Source organism: Chiloscyllium punctatum, chromosome 4 (assembly GCF_047496795.1).
Source record: "Chiloscyllium punctatum isolate Juve2018m chromosome 4, sChiPun1.3, whole genome shotgun sequence".
Taxonomy (NCBI): domain Eukaryota; kingdom Metazoa; phylum Chordata; class Chondrichthyes; order Orectolobiformes; family Hemiscylliidae; genus Chiloscyllium; species Chiloscyllium punctatum.
The window spans coordinates 2,505,039-2,522,044 of NC_092742.1; the positions used below are offsets into that span (position 1 = coordinate 2,505,039).

Consider the following 17,006-nt stretch of genomic DNA (forward strand, 5'->3'; position numbering starts at 1 on the left):
TTTTGTCCGTTATGACACTCCTTAAAATCAAACACTTTAACTAAGCTTTTAGGGAACAGCCTAATACTATATTTCCTGCTTTGGCTGGGTGTTATCATTTGCTGCTCACCACTTCTGTGAAACACCAGAACAAGTGGGTGGCACAGCGGCGTGGTGGCACAGTGGTTAGCACTGCTACCTCACAGCACCAGAGACCCGGGTTCAATTCCCACCTCAGGCGACTGACTGTGTGGAGTTTGCACATTCTCCCTGTGTCTGTGTGGGTTTCCTCCAGGTGCTCCCACAGTCCAAAATTGTGCAGGTCAGGTGAATTGGCCATGCTAAATTGCCTGTAGTGTTAGGTGCAGGGGTAAATGTAGGGGAATGGGTCTAGGTGGACTTGTTGGGCCGAAGGGCCTGTTTCCACACTGTAAGTAATCTAAAGTTTTAATTATAGTAAAAGTACTATACATTATTTGGAGGAGCCGGTGTTGGACTGGGGTGGACGAAGTTAAAAATCACACAACACCAGGTTATAGTTCAACAGATTTATTTGGAAGCACTAGCTTTCGAAGCACTGCCTGCAGGCAGTCAATCCATGTAATATTTTGTAAATTCTACTTTAAAAATAGAACCAGGCTGACCCAAGATTGAGATACAGACAGATTTTAACTTCACACCTTTAATGCATGTCTGAGCTGAGATGGCACCTTTGTTATAAAACCTTAAATCATCTTGAGAATGTGACGGAAAAGAAGTTCTGGGATTTACATATTAATGAACCAAAACCAGCAACCCATTCTAAAAGATAAAAGACTTAATCTAGGTTTGTTCAATATATCATTTCAGCTGCATGACACTGTAATCTTTTGCTAGGATTCTGTGTCTTATGATCCTGCTTCACAACCATCTGATGAAGGAGCAGCGCTCCGAAAGCTACTGCTTCCAAATAAACTTGTTAGACTATAACCTGGTGTTGTGATTTTTAACTTTGTACTACACATTGATAGTGTTCTGTTGTAGGTCCCTCTTTAGCCCTCAACAAGATACCTCACAAAAGGTTACATCATAGCATAGGAGCCCATGGTGTTGGAGGTGGTATATTGGTGTCGATATAGAATTGGCTCATGGGCAGGAAAGAGCGAGTCGAGAGTAAAGCCTGTTTTTCAGGTTGGTGACCAGTGACCCAGTGGGTTCCACAGGGATCAGTGCTGGGACCACAACTGTTTACTATATATATAGCAATGACTGAGAGGGCAAAAAATAATGTTTTATAGTCAAATTTGCATTTGATACAAAAATAGTTGGAAAGGCATGTTGTGAGAGTGATACAATTTATAGAGAGATATTGAGAGGGTAAGTAAATTTGCAAAATACTGGGAAATAGTGTATAATGTAGGAAATTCAAAGTTGTTTAGTTTAGAAGGATGAACAAATAAAAGGAACATTATTTAAATGGAGAAAATCTGCAGAAAGCTGCAACACACAGGGACAGCAGGGAACCAGGAAGACACAGAATCTTGGCCTTATTTCAAAGGGGTTGCAGTATAAGAGTAGGGAGTCTTACTGTAACTGTATAAGGTGCCAGTGAGACCACATCTGGAGTACTGTGAGCAGTTTTGGTCTCATTATTTGAGGAAAGATATAATTTCATGGAGGCAGTTCACTAGGATGATGCCTGGTGTGGCGGGATTGTTTCATGAGCAAAGGTTAAACAAGTTAAAAGTGACTCTATTCATCGGAATTTAGAAGAATAAGAGGTGATTTCATTGAAACATAGGGGCTTGACAGGGTAAATAGTGAATGGGTATTTCCCCTCATGAGAGAGTCTAGGACCAGAGGCATAGTCTCAGAATAAAGGGACGCCAACCTGAGACTGATGTGAGGAGGAATTTCTTCTCCCAGATGGTTCGGTGTCACAGAGAGCTGTGGGAGCGGAGTCCTTGTGTATATTTAAGGCTGAGAGTGAAAGATTCTTAATCAGTTGGGATTCAAGAGTTATCGGGGAAAGGCAGGAAAGTGGACAGGAGGAATCTCGGACTGGCAGAGCAGGATTGAGAGGCCAAATGGCCAAAACTCTTGTTCCTGTTCCATAAGGTCTTTCTGCAAACTTAGACGTTCACTAGAAAAAGTCCACCTGGCCTGTACCAGCATGTTGCTCAAGCAATTGAAAACCAGTGCCCCCACTGCCCTCCCTGAGCACTGTCTTGTATTCTCCTTTGTTTCAAATAATTTTTCAAAGTTTTATTAAATGTGCAACTGTCTAACTAAACCACATAATGGCACCTTGCAATGCTCCAAAACCCTATTTGGAAAGAAATTTTTCAACATCTCTCCTTGCCCTTAGTAACAAAACATCACCAATTTGAAACTGTTACAAACTCCTGAAGTAGAAGGAAATGTGTTTTCCCATTTACCAGTAAAATCACCAGTACTGGAATAAAACTCAAATAAATCCATATCTATGTAATCCAACAGTATCTTATGTCTTACAATTATAACTTCTCATCCATTCATCACTAAGAAGCAGTGCAAAGATTCCTCTCTGAGGCTGCAGCCTGTCATGCTGAGATTTTACATTTTCAGCATTCATTTTGAGATTACCGGCATTTATCATACTTTACTTTTTATTTTATAATATTTTCTCTACAGTCCATTGGCTTAAAGCCAACACAGCTGCCTCAAGCTTGTGTCACATCACAAGTCTTGGCTGTGAGCCAGGTTGAAACTGTACCTGTGTCAGGGTGTGCCTCACACTCAAACCTTTTTATAGTCCCCATTGAAATCGTTTCGGTATGTTGCCCAGCCTCTCGTGGTAAGGCAGCCTGAAACAGGGGAACAATATGCGGCTGTGTGAGACACAGGAATAGGATTCAATCATTTGCCCCTCATGCTGGTCCAGTCTAGTCCCACACTGGCTATCTAGAAAAAACTCAAAATATTTCAAAACAATACCAAGTCTAACACTTTGCACAATCCTCCATAAACTATGTTACATTTTATTGGGTTTCACCAGGATGCTGCCTGGAATGGAAAATTTAAATCATGAGAAAAGGTTTGACAGGCTAGGGTTGTTTTCATTGGAGTAGGGAAGACTGAGGGGTGATTTGATTAAGGTGTTACAGGTTATGAGGGGCATGGACAGATTGGATAGTTGAAGGGTCAGTCACCAGGAGGGACACAGGTTCAATCTGAGGGGCAGGAGGTTTAGGGGGGCTGTGAGGAAAAGCTTGTTTTACCCAGAAGATGGTAACAGTCTGGAATGTGCTGCCTGGGAGGGTGACAGAGGTGAGTTTCCTCACAACCTTTAAAAAAATATCTGGATGATCACTTGGCATATCTTACCAATCAAGATTGTGGACCAAGTGCTGGTAAGTGGGATTAGGTGAAGGCCAGCTGTTTCAGATGCATTGGTGTAAACTTGATGGTCCAAAGGGCCTCTTTTGCACTGTATGATTCTATGATTCTGCCCAGGGTGTGAGAGAGCCATTAAACAAGCCAATTGATTGATGACAAGGGACTCAAACCCAGAGCACTGGAGACAGATCTGTAGAACAGACCACCAGGCTGGTCCTGGTGAAAATCATTTAAATATTCGACATGAAGCAGAAAAGTGTATTAGAGGCACCATTATCTCTAGAAAAGATTAAGTGAAAGCAAAGATATAGTGACCCGGTGGTTACTGTCTTATCTTTAAAATCCAGAGTTCAAGTTCTACCGTGGTGTGATATCAACCTTAATCAATTGACCTGGAATTGTGGACTATGCCATGATAACTAAACAGAGCCCTGAATCAATTACCAACATACTGAACTTTTGGACAAGGCATGTATCTGTTTAAAACTAAGATTACAGCTAAACCTGGCTGATAATGTAACCTTGAAAATTGGAACTCCCTTTATGAACACTTGGAATGTTACACCTTGTATAGCGCCAAGGCAGCTTCAAAGAAAGAAACTTCAAAAAGGCAGTCGAATTTTCTTCTCTCAACAGAAAATCATCTCCTGCGGGTTATCATCCAGACTGTAAAAAGGAGATGAAAGGCTGACTGTGTTCTTGCCCTGCCAGCAATATGCGAAACAGGGGTAAAAAATCAACTGCTACCTCTAGTCTGTGTGTTAGTCGGCAGATGTCCTGGTGTGAGGACTATTGTGTTGTGCAGGTCACATTTTAACGGCATCCATCAAACATCCCTGCACTGCAGATTAAAAAAGGAGACTCTCAGTCTGAGCATTAGAATCAAGTCAATAAGGAAAGAAAACAGGACAACAGAATCTCAGTGAACCTGCAAAGTGAAGAATCTCCAAATCAATTACACAGCTGATAATGTCAATACTATCAATAACTTTACAACGTTTCACTACAATTCTTCACAAACAACCCAGAGACTGATCCAAACACCTTTAGATTTTTGGAATCATCTCTCATTTCTAATGTCAGTATATTGCATTAGTATTCCTTCTTTGGTTTTGTAACTAATAACTCACCCTCTCTTAATTTAATAGCTTAAAGTACACTTTAACATGATCTGGTAGAAAGACATCCATTAAGGAAGAATTTCTTTATAAATTAAACTTGTTCCAAACATCTGAGGTGGTGAGGAAGGGAAACAGGTGAATAAAGAGAAGCCAGTTCATCCTTTCTCATCAGGAAATTTACAATTTGATATCTATCTGGAACCGTAATCAATTAGGGAACCTTGGATTTCATAATCATAGCAACAAGAATATAAACTTTGGGATTGTCATAAAATGCAAATAAGAGTTTCTGCCACCTAATTATGTCAACAGATGAGTACAATACCACATTATACATCTAGCTCTATGTCTTTGAGACATTGCAGTGTTCATAAGAAGAATTATTCTATTCAAACTTAAATTAACAAGAGAAGTGAGACAAAGACAGAGAGCACTAGAGAAACTCAGCAAATCTGCCAGCATCTACAGAGAAATAAACAGAGTTAACTTTGAATCCTGTCAGGTGTTTTTTCACAAAAAAAGTTAGGGTCAGGGTTTGATTCTGAAGAAGACAGCTCAGACTCAAAACATTACCTCTGTTTTTCCTCTCTCCTCAGATGCTGCCTGTCTTGCTGAGTTTCTCCAGCATTTTCTGTGCTGGTTTCCATCATCTGCAGTATTTTGATTTTCTTTGAGACAAAATGAGATGCAGTGTTCAAAGATCTTGAAGAAGAGCCCAAAGGTACAGGATGAACGTTCATAACATTGTGCCCTGTAGATTTTCACTGAACCAGGTGCACAGAATTGAGAAGCTGATACGGCAACAAATGGCACCACAGATTTTCTCTGGATTGCCTGCTGTTTAAATTTGCATTTTCTTTTCATGAATCCCTCAGCTTCCATAGAACAGTTTAAATCTTTAAAATATTATGCTGCTCTTTGAGCCAACTCAAGGTTATGATATGACTTCTATAGCTATTTAAATTAATTCACAGGATGTGGGTGTCATTTAAATATGTAAATGATATAGGTGAATGTTAAGCAAGTTTGCAGATGACAGTAAGATTGGGAGAGTGGTTAATAGTGAGGAAAATAGTTGTAGATTACAGGAAGATATAGCTGGGTTGGTCAGATGGGTAGACCAGTGGCTGCTAAGTGCAAGATGATGCATCTTGGAAGAAAAAACAAGATGAGGGAGTATTTAATAAACAGCAGAATACTAAGTAGCTCAGAGGAACACAGGGATTTTGGGGTAGTTTCAATGGGACATTTGCTTTCATCAGTTTTGGCATAAAGTAAGCATAGAAAATAGGTGTAGGAGTAGACTATTCAGCCCATCGAGCCTGCACCACCATTCAATATGGTCATGGCTGATCATGTCATCTCAGTATCTCATTCCCACTTTCTTTCCATGCTTCTTGATCCCTTGAGCTGCAAGGGCCACATCCAGCTCCCTCTTGAATATATCTATAAACTAGCCCCAACAGCTTCCTGTGGGAGAGAAAAGAGTAGAAAAGCAAAGTGGTAATGTTGGATTGTACAGAGCATTGGTTAGGCCACAGCTGGAGTACTGCGGGCAGTACTATTCACCTCAGTACAGGAAGGATGTAACAGCAGTAGAGGGGGTACAGAAGAGTTTCACCAGGATGTTGCCTGGGATGGGGAAACTGATTTATAGGAAGAGACTAGATAGGCCTGGTTTGCTTTTTTTTTAGTCTAGATTAGAGTGATGCTGGAAAAGCACAGCAGGTCAAGCAGCATCCGAGGAGCAGGAGAATAGACATTTCAGGCAAAAGCCCTTCCAGCACCATTCTAATCTAGAATCTGGTTTCCAGCATCTGCAGTCCTTGGTTTTACCTAGTTGCTTTTTTTTAGAGCAGAGAAGACTGAAGTGTGATAATGATTGAAGTGTATAAGATCATGAGGGATATTGACAGGCTGAATAGAGAGCAGCTGTTCCCCTTGGTTGAAGAGTCAATCATGAGTGGGCATAGTGTTAGGGTTAGGGGCAGGAGATTCAAAGGGGATTTGAGAAAAAAAACTTTTTCATCAGAAGATGGTGGGAATTTGGAATGCCTAGCCAGAAACCTTACAACCTTTAAAAATATTTGGAAGAGCACTTTCAAAATATCATAACATTCAAGGATATGTGACAAGTGCAAGAAATTGGGGTTAGCAGATTTTTACTGGTAACTATGAAGCACAGATTCGATGGGCCAAAGGGCTTGTTCTGCATTGTATGACAGTGACTAGGCCAACATTTATTGCCCATCCTTAATTGCCCTATGTCACTCCCACTACTGCGGGCTGGAGTCACATGTAGGCCAGGATGACAGCTTCCTTCCCTAAAGGGCATTAGCGAATCAGATAAGGTTTTCTAACAATTGATTCATGGTCATCATTAGACTCTTAATTCCAGATTTTTACTGAATTCAAATTCCACCAGCTGCCGGAGTGGAAGATGAACCTGTTTCTCCAGAACATAACCTGGATCTCTGGATTAATGGTCTCGTGATAGTCCCACTAGGCCATTGTCTACCCCAAGTACAAGTTAAGCTCTGGATTTTTCAGAGGTCCCTTTCCCTGTGGTTTTTTGCTTTTGATAATAAAACATGGAAATATCCGCAGTTTTTATCCCTTATAACTCAACTTGCTCTAATGACCTTGAGCTTATTCCAGTTCAACCACTTTATTTTAACTCTGACATACATCTAATTTTGGCCCTTTAACCACCCTATCTGGCTGTTTCAGTAACATGATACTCCTAGTGGTGTTGTATTCTTGGCCACGACCTGATCATTGCCATCCTCCTGTTTGTTTGTATGGTTTCAAAATCATCCTGTCACTCTCTCTCCCATCGCTGTTTCAGTTTAGCTCATGTGCCAGGCAATAGTTTTTTTTTGTTTTCTTCACAAGCCTCTTCTTACCTGAACATTTCACAACTAAATAATAGAAGATATTTACATTGCTGTTTTCAAACATGTTTGACTGATGGTGCAACCACATAACAGAACCTGTCCTGATCTCTTCTAAGACCAGTATATTTTTATTCATTCATGGGATGAGGGTGTCACTGGCTGGATCAGACATTATTGTCCGTCCTTAATTGCCCACAGGGCAGCTAATATTCAACCACATTACTGCGTGGTTGGCTAGACCACATAGGAATGGCAGTTTCTTTCCTTAAAAGACAGTAGTGAACCAGACGGGCTTTTTCCAACAAACAATGGATTTATAGTCATCATTACATTCTCAATGCCAATTGAGTGCAAATTCTGGCAGCTGCCATGGTAAGATTTGAACTGATGTCCCCAGAACTTTAGCCTGGATCTCTGGATTAACAGTGTCTCTATTAGAGTGGTGCTGGAAAAGCACAGCAAGTCAGGCAGCATCCGAGGAGTAGGAAAATCGACGTTTCGGGCAAAAGCCCTTCAGTGATGCTACCATTTGAGCATACCTGCACTATAGCATAGAGCTAAGTAACTAATGAATGAAGCAGGGATCAGACAGAGTTCAGACTTCAGTATGCACAAGAAAGTTTACGGTAATGCTAGAAAATTACTCAATAATCAGAACAAAAAGTCTGGTCAGCAAACATAGTACTCAATATAAGTTATCACCACCACAATTTTAGAGGAGATTACTAAAATAAGAGATGGGAAGAGCTGGGACTGTTTATTTTAGAAGAGGGAAAGTTAAGAGCATATTTGATAAATATGGTCAAAATGATGAGGGGTTTTGAAAAAGAGTAAATAAACCAGCTCCACAGAATTGGCAGGAACATGTTGAACTGAACAGCCTTCTTCTTTTCTAAGATAATAGAGACTTGCATGAAGAAAAAGCAGAGAGAGGCAACCTCAAAGCTTCCCTGAGTAAAGATAGATAAAGAAAACCTCATAAAAATAGTGTAGAAACTAGAAAAAGGACAGAAAACTGAAAATGACCAAAAGCACTTTAGAACAAAATGTATAAAATACTTATCAAGGCTACAGAAGCAAACATTGGGGAGCATGAGAGGATTGTCATGGGCGTCACAATGGCTCAGTGGTTAGCACTACTGCGTCACAGTGCCAGGCATCTGGATTCGATTCCACCCTTGCACGACAGTCTGTGTGGAGTTTGCTCTGGGTGCAACGGTTTCTTTCCACATTCCAAAGATGTGCAGGTTCAGTGTACTGGCCATGCTAAATTGCTCATAGTGTCCCGGGACATGTAAGTTAAGTTGATCAGCCATGGGAAATGTGGGGGCCTGGCTGAGAAGGTCAGGGTGGACTCGAAGGGTTGAATGATTTGCTTCCACAGTGTAGGGATTCTATGATCCAAAAGCTGCGACAAGAAACTTTGATGGACACATTGTCTTTCTTCATGAATTAGTTTTGAATAAGGTGTTCTGAATGTAGTTCTGTGATGATTGCAATCTTACTGTGACCAAATCTGACATATAACAATTGTGTTATCAAAGCTTGGACTCTCAGATGATAGGAGAAAGTGAGGACTGCAGATGCTGGAGATCAGAGCTGAAAAATGTATTGCTGGAAAAGTGCAGCAGGTCAGGCAGCATCAAAGGAGCAGGAGAATTGACGTTTCAGGCATAAACCTGAAGAAGGGCTTATGCCCGAAACGTCGATTCTCCTGCTCTTTGGATGCTGCCTGACCTGTTGCACTTTTCCAGCAACACACTTTTCAACTCTCAGATGATGAAGATGAAGAGATTTAATCAGGATAGAAAGAGAATTAAATAAACATTGTCTTCATAACAAAGGAAAGATGTCACTGAATTCAGATCAAAATAGGCTGAAGTTCTAAGTGAGCCATCTGCATCTGTCTTCAATAAAGAGGATGTTATCAATCTAACAGTAAAAGTGAAGGGCTGCAGAAATTGGATAGGAATAAAATGAATAAGAAGTTCTTAAAAATGTTGACAGTGCTCAAAATAAAGAAGTCATTTTTCTGGAATGGATGGGATATATCTTACTGAGGGTAGTAAGGTTGGAAATTGCAAAGACTCTGACCACAGCCTTCACGGTCCACATTAGATTTGGGCAGGGACAAGTAGGGCCAAAGAGAAAAAAAGGAATTTAGTTTGAGGCACAGAATTATAACTGGAATTATGATTTGAGGCAAATGTAAATGTTTCCAGCCCCCTTCAAATTGGTCAAAATATTATACTTTTAAGTAGGTAGAAACATTAGATTATCTGCAATTGCTGTCATGACTGTAGGCTAATGCATGTACATCAAATCACCAAATGGCTTCAACATTTCAACATTCAATCCACTTACAGGCTGTGACACAGTACAGGATGACATCCACACCGACAACAGCACACTTGCTGGGTTACATACACACAGGGCTAACCAAAACACCAAGGTAAGGCTTTGCACCCCATTTTAAATTAGCACCTTCACCACCTCCTCAAAAACAAATATTCAACTTATCAGCCATTCCCACTTCCTACAGCAGAATACAGAAAATAATACTCTTGAAATTTAACATCGCCCTGATCGCCAGCAAAAAAAATAATAAAGTGGCATAATAACCTTCAGTACACAATGAATTACAGATCAACATTAAATACACATTTTCATTTTTACATGATGAATAAAGTGCTTTATAAAATATTTTTATGATCATGTGTAATGATGTCACCAGGCAGGGTAGTGGCAATGACACTGGACCTGCAGACTTTGAATTCCACATGTCAGATGGTGAAATGTGAATTCAATAAAAATTTAGAAGTGAAAGCTAATGACGACTGTGTAACCATTGCCAATTGCCATAAAAATAACCATCTGGTCCATTAACGTACTTTAGGGAAGAAAATCTGCTGTCTTTACCCAGTCTGTCCTATTGTGATTCCAGACCCACAACAGTGTGGCTGATTCTTAACTGCCCTCTGAACTGGTCCAGCAGGTCACTCAGTTCCAGGGCATTTATGGACAGGCAATAAATGCTGGCCTTGCCAATGATGCTCACATCCATAAGAAAATTTTTAAAATATTTCAGCCACACTCTCCACATTCCCAGGTGATAGAAGGCTGATTGATGCCACCCACCTCCCCACATAAACACATTGCACATTATCAATACTGACCCCCACTAAGACAAAGGCTCCACTGCTTTCTGTATACCTGCCAAACCTAACAGCTCCTCCTGCATACAGTCTTCGAGGAGGCTCAGTGACAACTTCTCCTGTGTTTACCCTCAGTCTCTTTATTCCCCAAGGTTTCTGAGACTTTCCAAGACACTCTACTTCCAGCCTGGCCTGCATTGGAGAAAGCAGTGCATAAGCAAAGGTGGACATTGTGAAAAAGGGTCAAAATTCCATGATTTAGAAACTGAAACTCCACCAAATAGCAGAAATGTCTCATTCCTGTTAGTGCCATAAGGACTGGAGGATAGAAGTCTTGCTTAACCAGCCCACCCAAGTTCAAAAGACAGAAAAGGGCAACTACAGATCAGTCAGTCATCAATGGAAAGCTTTTTAAAGACATTAACCTGAACAAAAATTAATTGTCAGTCAGAAAATTATAAGTATTAATGTCAGCAAGGATTTGTAAAAGGCCAGTTGTGTTTAATCAATTCAAGTACTTTACTGAAGTAATGGAGGATGGTAATTTAAATGAGAATGTAAATAGACTTCTGAAAAGGTTTTAATAAACTCACTAAGACCAGAAGGTATGCGAGTAGAATTAGGCCATTCAGCCAATCAAGTCTGCTCCACCATTTGATCTCAGCTGATATGTTTCTTAATACCAATGTCCAGCCTTGATCCTCCTACTAATCAAGATTCTATCTATTTCTGTCTTAAATTACTTGGCCTCCACAGCCCTTGGCAGTAATGATTTCCACAGATTCACCACCCTCTAGCTGAAGAAATTCCTCTTCATCTCAGTTCTATAGGGTCATCCCTTCACTCTGAGAATGTGCCCTCAGGTCCTTAACCCTCCTACCAGTGGGAGCATTTTCTCCACTTTGACTCTATCCAGGCCTCTCAGTATTTTATAAGTTTCAATCAGATTTCCCCCTCATCCTTCTAAACTCCATCGAGTAAAGACCCAGAGAGACCTCAACTTCTCATCCATCCCAGGATCATTCTTGTAAATCTCCTCTGGAACCTCTCCAATACAGCACATCCTTCTTTAGATATGGGGCTCAAAACTGCTCACAATATTCCAAATGCAGTCTGACCAGAGGCTTATACAGCCTCAGCCATACATCTCTGCTCTTGTATTCTAGCTCTCTTGAAATAACATTACATTTGGCTTCCTAACCACCAACTAAACCTGCAGGTTAACCTGAAAAGAATCAAGAACTAGCACAGCCAAATCCTTTTGTGCTTCAGATTTCCAAAGTCTTTCCTATTTATAAAATAATCTATTCATCCGACCAAAGTGCATAACCTCACACCTTCCCACTTTGCATTCCATCTAACAGTTCTTTGCTCACTCTTCTTGCAATGCTTCTGCAGTGTCCTCACTTCCTCAACACTACCTGACCCTCCACCTTATCTTTGTGTCATCTGCAGACTTAACAACAATGCTCTCAGTTCCTTTGGCCAGGTCATTAACTTATAGCATGAATATTTATGGGCCCAACATGGACCCCTGAGGAACTCCACTCTTATCACCACCTACCATCCTGAAAAGTCCCCTTTAGTCTCACTGTCCGCCTTCTGTCGTCAGCCAATCCGATATTCATGCCAGTACCTTGCCCCAGACACCATGGGCTCTTATCTTATTTCATAGAATCACAGAATCCCTAAAGTGTGGAAGCAGGCGATTCGGTCCATAAAAATCACACCACCCCTCTGAACAGCATCCCACTCAGACCTACCCCATCTCTGTGATCCTGCATTTCCCACAGCCTGCATATCCCTGGATGCTGTGGGCAATTTGGCATGGCCAATCCAACTAACCTGCACATCTTTGGACAGTGAGAGGAAACCGGAGCGTCTGGAAGAAATCCACATAGTCACAGGAAGAACGTGTAAATTCCACACAATCACCTAGGTCCCTAAGTGCTGTGAGGCAGCAGTGCTGATCACTGAGCCCACAGTGCTGCACATATTTAGCAGCCTCCTGTGTGGCAACTGGCCAAAGGCCTGCTGGAAATCCAAATGGATCACATCTTTGTTGAACCTGCTCAACTACAATATTATAAACTTGTTAGTAAGACTGAAGTCCATGATGAATATGAAATGCATTAAAGGCTGACAAAGCTCATAGTAATTATCATTTATCAGTGACAAACTTTTTAAATCTGAACACAGAGAAACTGTTTGGATCTAAAATCTTCATCTATAAAGATCACAGAATCTGAACAGTGCAAATACAGGCTATTCAGCTCATCGAGTCTGCACCAAGAGGGTGGGTCACTGTGCTGCCCAGTTACCGAGGAGGAATATCAGAAGTGGAGAGTTATGAACAAAGACAGTGGAATGGACTAGGCAGATCCTTCAAAAAGGCAGCACCAGTTCCTCTCTGTGATCTCACATTCGACAATTCAGTGAGGAGGTTACAAAGGCTCACTCCACTGAAATCTCTCAGATGGCTGTGGTTGAGACTGTCAGCCTGGCTGATGTGGTTGAATGGTGAGGTTTAATGCCCTATTTTGAGATTGTGAGAGAATGCTTCCAACTGTTGAAAACAAAAAACAGTAAAAACAGAATGTGTAAAAGTAACCTTTGGAATGATGACTCTGGACTGGCGAAAGACAGAAGATTGGAATGAATTTCAATCAGTGACTGAGAGGAAAGGACCCGTGTATCCTGGCAAAGTCTAACCTGTGGAGCACCTTAATGGCCCGCACATTGTTCCCTGACTGGGTCGTGGGGTCACCGCCAACATACACAGCAAGAAGCAAAAAACCAAACCCTCATTCTCCAGTTTCACCAAGATAGTGTTAACCAGTTCAGCTCCTCAGTGATCCCGGGCCCTCTAACAGAAACCCAGCCTCTGGCATTAGGCATAGGAGGCGGCTGTTCGGCCCGTCTCTCCCTGTGCAAGCGCTCATTATATTTTAATACACCTGTTCAGAAGGCTTACTGCGCACCGCTGGGAGGTGAAGCCGTGCCTCCTCGCTTAGAGGTAGGGACACTACCCCTATTTCGTGGGGTTTGGACCCCATGCCCCGAGAGGTGAGGTTCCCGGGACTCACCTGGTTCCCGAAGACGGCGATGGCGCAGGCGGTGGACACCTCATTGGCCCCGAACCAGACGGAGGCGATCCGGGACGGCATTCCCAGGATAAAGACCTGAGCGATGCCACACACGGTCTGTCCGAAGAAGGTGACCGCGAATAGGTCCGGCCGCACGCTGGCGATCTTGATCCAGGCGCCACAGCAATTCAGGCCGCTGCCGACCAGGGCGATGACCCTGAGGCCCTTACGGTCCAGGAGCCAAGTGACCGGGAAAATGATGGGGATGTAGGCGACAAAGTAAATCATGGAGAGCCAGTCAATGGTGAACGAGGCGACATTGTAATATTTCATGATGATGTTGTTAATGATCCCATACTGGATCCACTGGAACGCGTTACACAGCGAGTACGAACTGAACAAGAAGACGATCACCCAGCGCCTCCGGTACAGCTTGGTGTCCAGGGGCTGCCCCCTTCCCTGGGCACCCTCCCCAGGACCCCCACCGGCACCCCCACCGGCCTTGGGCTTCTCCTCGAAGTGGAACATGACCGAGTGTGGAGTCTCAGGGAACAGCCCCCACGGCTGGGGGACACCACCCACTCCCTCAGAGTCTCCCTCACCCCCTCAGAGTCTCCCTCACTCCCTCAGAGTCTCCCTCACTCCCTCAGAGTCTCCCTCACTCCCTCAGAGTCTCCGTCACTCCTTCAGACTCTCCCTCAGTAACTGTGGCCAGCTCTCTCTCTCTCTCTGTCTCTCTCACTCCCTCTGTCTCTGGAGAGCTGCCAGTTACCTCCCTCTCTCTATAAGGAGCTGCTGCTGCTGCCCGCTCCGCCCCGCACTGTCCCTGTTCCTCCCCCTTCCTTGCCTGTGCCCGTGCCCTGGCTCCTTCTGTTCCTCAGTCCCTCTCTCCCGGGTTGGGCTGAGTACTGGTCACATTTGAGAGCTCGCTCCTGAAGCCCAGCACGTTTCACTCTCACCCACCTTTCCCACACAATCCCCACCCCGGGGCTGAACTGAAACAGAGTGAGAGACTGTGGATCTAGAACATGAAGCTGGGGTCCCCAATTCCTGACCGGAAAATGACCGAGTGACAAATTGTAACGCGCTTCGGGCCGTGTTCTGGGAGATGCAGCAGATTCTGAGCAGCTCTGGGTTACAGCAATGGGAGCCTCAGGCAACACCACACTGAGGAACTCCCACGGCTCACCCTACCTTACCTGACCCCTCCTAGCTTAGCTTTAATAGAGTTCTGGATTAGTGGTGCTGGAAGAGCACAGCAGTTCAGGCAGCATCCAAATAGCTTCGAAATCGGCGTTTCGGGCAAAAGCCCTTCATCAGGAATAAAAGGCCGCTCTCTGTCAAAACCTGTCCACACTCAGAAAAAATATTGACAACCCGACTATCTTTGTAAACTCCCAACTCCTTGAAAGTTTCGCCATATCCCAAATAAATCCATGGTACCTCTCCCAAAACTCTGTTTGAATCTCTTCAGTCAGATTCCTTCCCTTGCCATGTAAGTGCGGTGTTACAAACTAAGGCTGTAGGAACTGAACCATCTTGTCCTCTCCATCAATCTGTAACCTTTCACAGAGATGACCAATCATTAATCTTTCAATGTTTCTCTTGAACTGTCCGGTCTCCTGGCACAGCCCTGACCTGTTTTCTTTCAGAATTATCCAAACCGGAGGTGATGATTTCTCCTCCTCCTTCTAGCCCTGGACCTCAGTCCCCTTTATGTCTCACTCCCCTGTATACGTTGAGAACCACTTCATTATCACTCTCTCAAACCATACTTTTCCCCTATTTGACAGGCAGAGATTTTCTTCAGTTATACATGGAGAAAACTGAAGCCTTCTCTTTGACTCCTGCTTCCTAGCCACAGACTCCACTATCTAGGTCAGAGTGGCGCTAGAAAAGCACAGCAGGTCAAGCAGCATCCGAGGAGCAGGAAAATCAACATTTCAGGCAAAAGCCCACTGTGCCAACTCACCCCTATCTGAAGCAGAAGCTGACCTCCATGCATCCAATTTGACCTTGAGATGACCCTGCAGCTCCATTTTATCTCCATTGTCAAAATCACTAGCACCCATTTCCATAGCATTTTCTCTTCTCCACCCTGTATCTGTTCATCAGGTGCTGAAACCATCAGTCACAGTAGACTGACTGTTCCAAATGGCCCCAGCCTGGCCACATTCTATCACCCATCAATCTCTAAGATAATTCAAACCTGCCACCTGTTCCTAACCTATATCAAAACCTGACTCCCCTGTTGTCCCTGTGCTCTGACTTACATTTTCTCCAGTTAAGTGACACCATGATCTTCAAATTCTCATCTTTGTTTTCAAATCTTTCCACAGCCCCACCCCACCCAATCTCTGTGACCTCCCCAATTTCCAGAAATCTCTGTGCTCCCCTCACTCTGACCTCTTGATCTCCAAACATCATCTCTCCACCAGCAGTAGCTGAGGTTTCAGTTCCTGGCTCCTGAAGAATTCTCTTTGTGGTCTACTCTTTCTCCTTGAAGACACTCATGAGAAGCTACTTTTTTTTGAAGAAAAGTCATTCATGGGAATGTGGGTCTCCCTGACTGGGCCAGCATTTATTGACCAGAGGGCAGTTCAGAGTCGACCACATAGCTGTGGGTCTGGAGTCACGTGTTGGCCAAACTAGGTAAGGATGTCAGTTTATTTCCCCAAAAGACAAAGTGGTCCACTAATGACAAAGCTCTCTTCACCCAGCCCATGTCCTTGACTCAGCACCCCCTATCGCAGCAGCACACATGTCTGTCTGTGGAGTTGTACAAATTGTGTTTGATTTGAATGTAAGGCTCAGGGATGAAACTGCGAGATTAGATATAGCAAAGGTCACAATCCCTCATGACTAGAACATTCTCTGTTAGGTCTGGAGGGCATATCGCGGGGGGGAGGGATCGAGGGAGTGGAGGGGAAGGTTGGAGGGGGAGGGGCAGGCAAGAAGGAGAGAGGCTGGGGGTGAGGATGGGGGCGAGGTGGATCGAGGAGGGAGGAGGTCGAGGGGGCAGGGGTGAGTAGGGAGGGAGGCAGGGATGAGGAGGGAGGGAGCAGAGGGCGAGGAGGGAGGGAGGGGCTAAGGAGGGAGGGATTGGGGTGATGTGGGGAGGTGAGGGGGGCAGGAGGGGGTGGAGGGCGAGGAGGGGGAGCAAGGAGGGAGAAAGGGAAGGGGAGAGGAGGTAGGGAGTGAGAGAGGGTACGAAGAGGGAGGGAGTGAGGCAGAGGGTGAGGAGGGAGAGAGTGAGAGGAGAGGTGGGGACTGAGGGGAGAGGTGAGGCTGGGGAGAGTAAAAGTGGGGTGTGGGGGATGAGAGACATGGATGTGGGGGGTGAGAGACAGAGGTGAGGGTGGGGTGAGAGAGGGCAGTGATAGAAGGAGGTGTGTGAGAGAGGGTGGGGTG

The 17,006-nt window shown here is 43.8% G+C and overlaps 1 protein-coding gene across 3 annotated transcripts in view; it reads right to left on the bottom strand.

Moving 5' to 3' along the window:
- The window catches only part of flvcr2a (FLVCR choline and putative heme transporter 2a), a 163,136-nt gene extending 148,441 nt beyond the window's left edge, over positions 1 to 14,695 (bottom strand). The window contains exon 1 of one of the 3 annotated variants that reach the window (XM_072567961.1): positions 13,596 to 14,695. In XM_072567961.1, coding sequence (XP_072424062.1) covers positions 13,596 to 14,123 — 528 coding nt within the window. In that variant the 5' untranslated portion in view covers positions 14,124 to 14,695. The remainder of the gene's footprint in view (positions 1 to 13,595) is intronic. The other 2 variants (XM_072567959.1, XM_072567960.1) reach the window with 2 other exon arrangements.
- Positions 14,696 to 17,006: the final 2,311 nt, after the last annotated feature.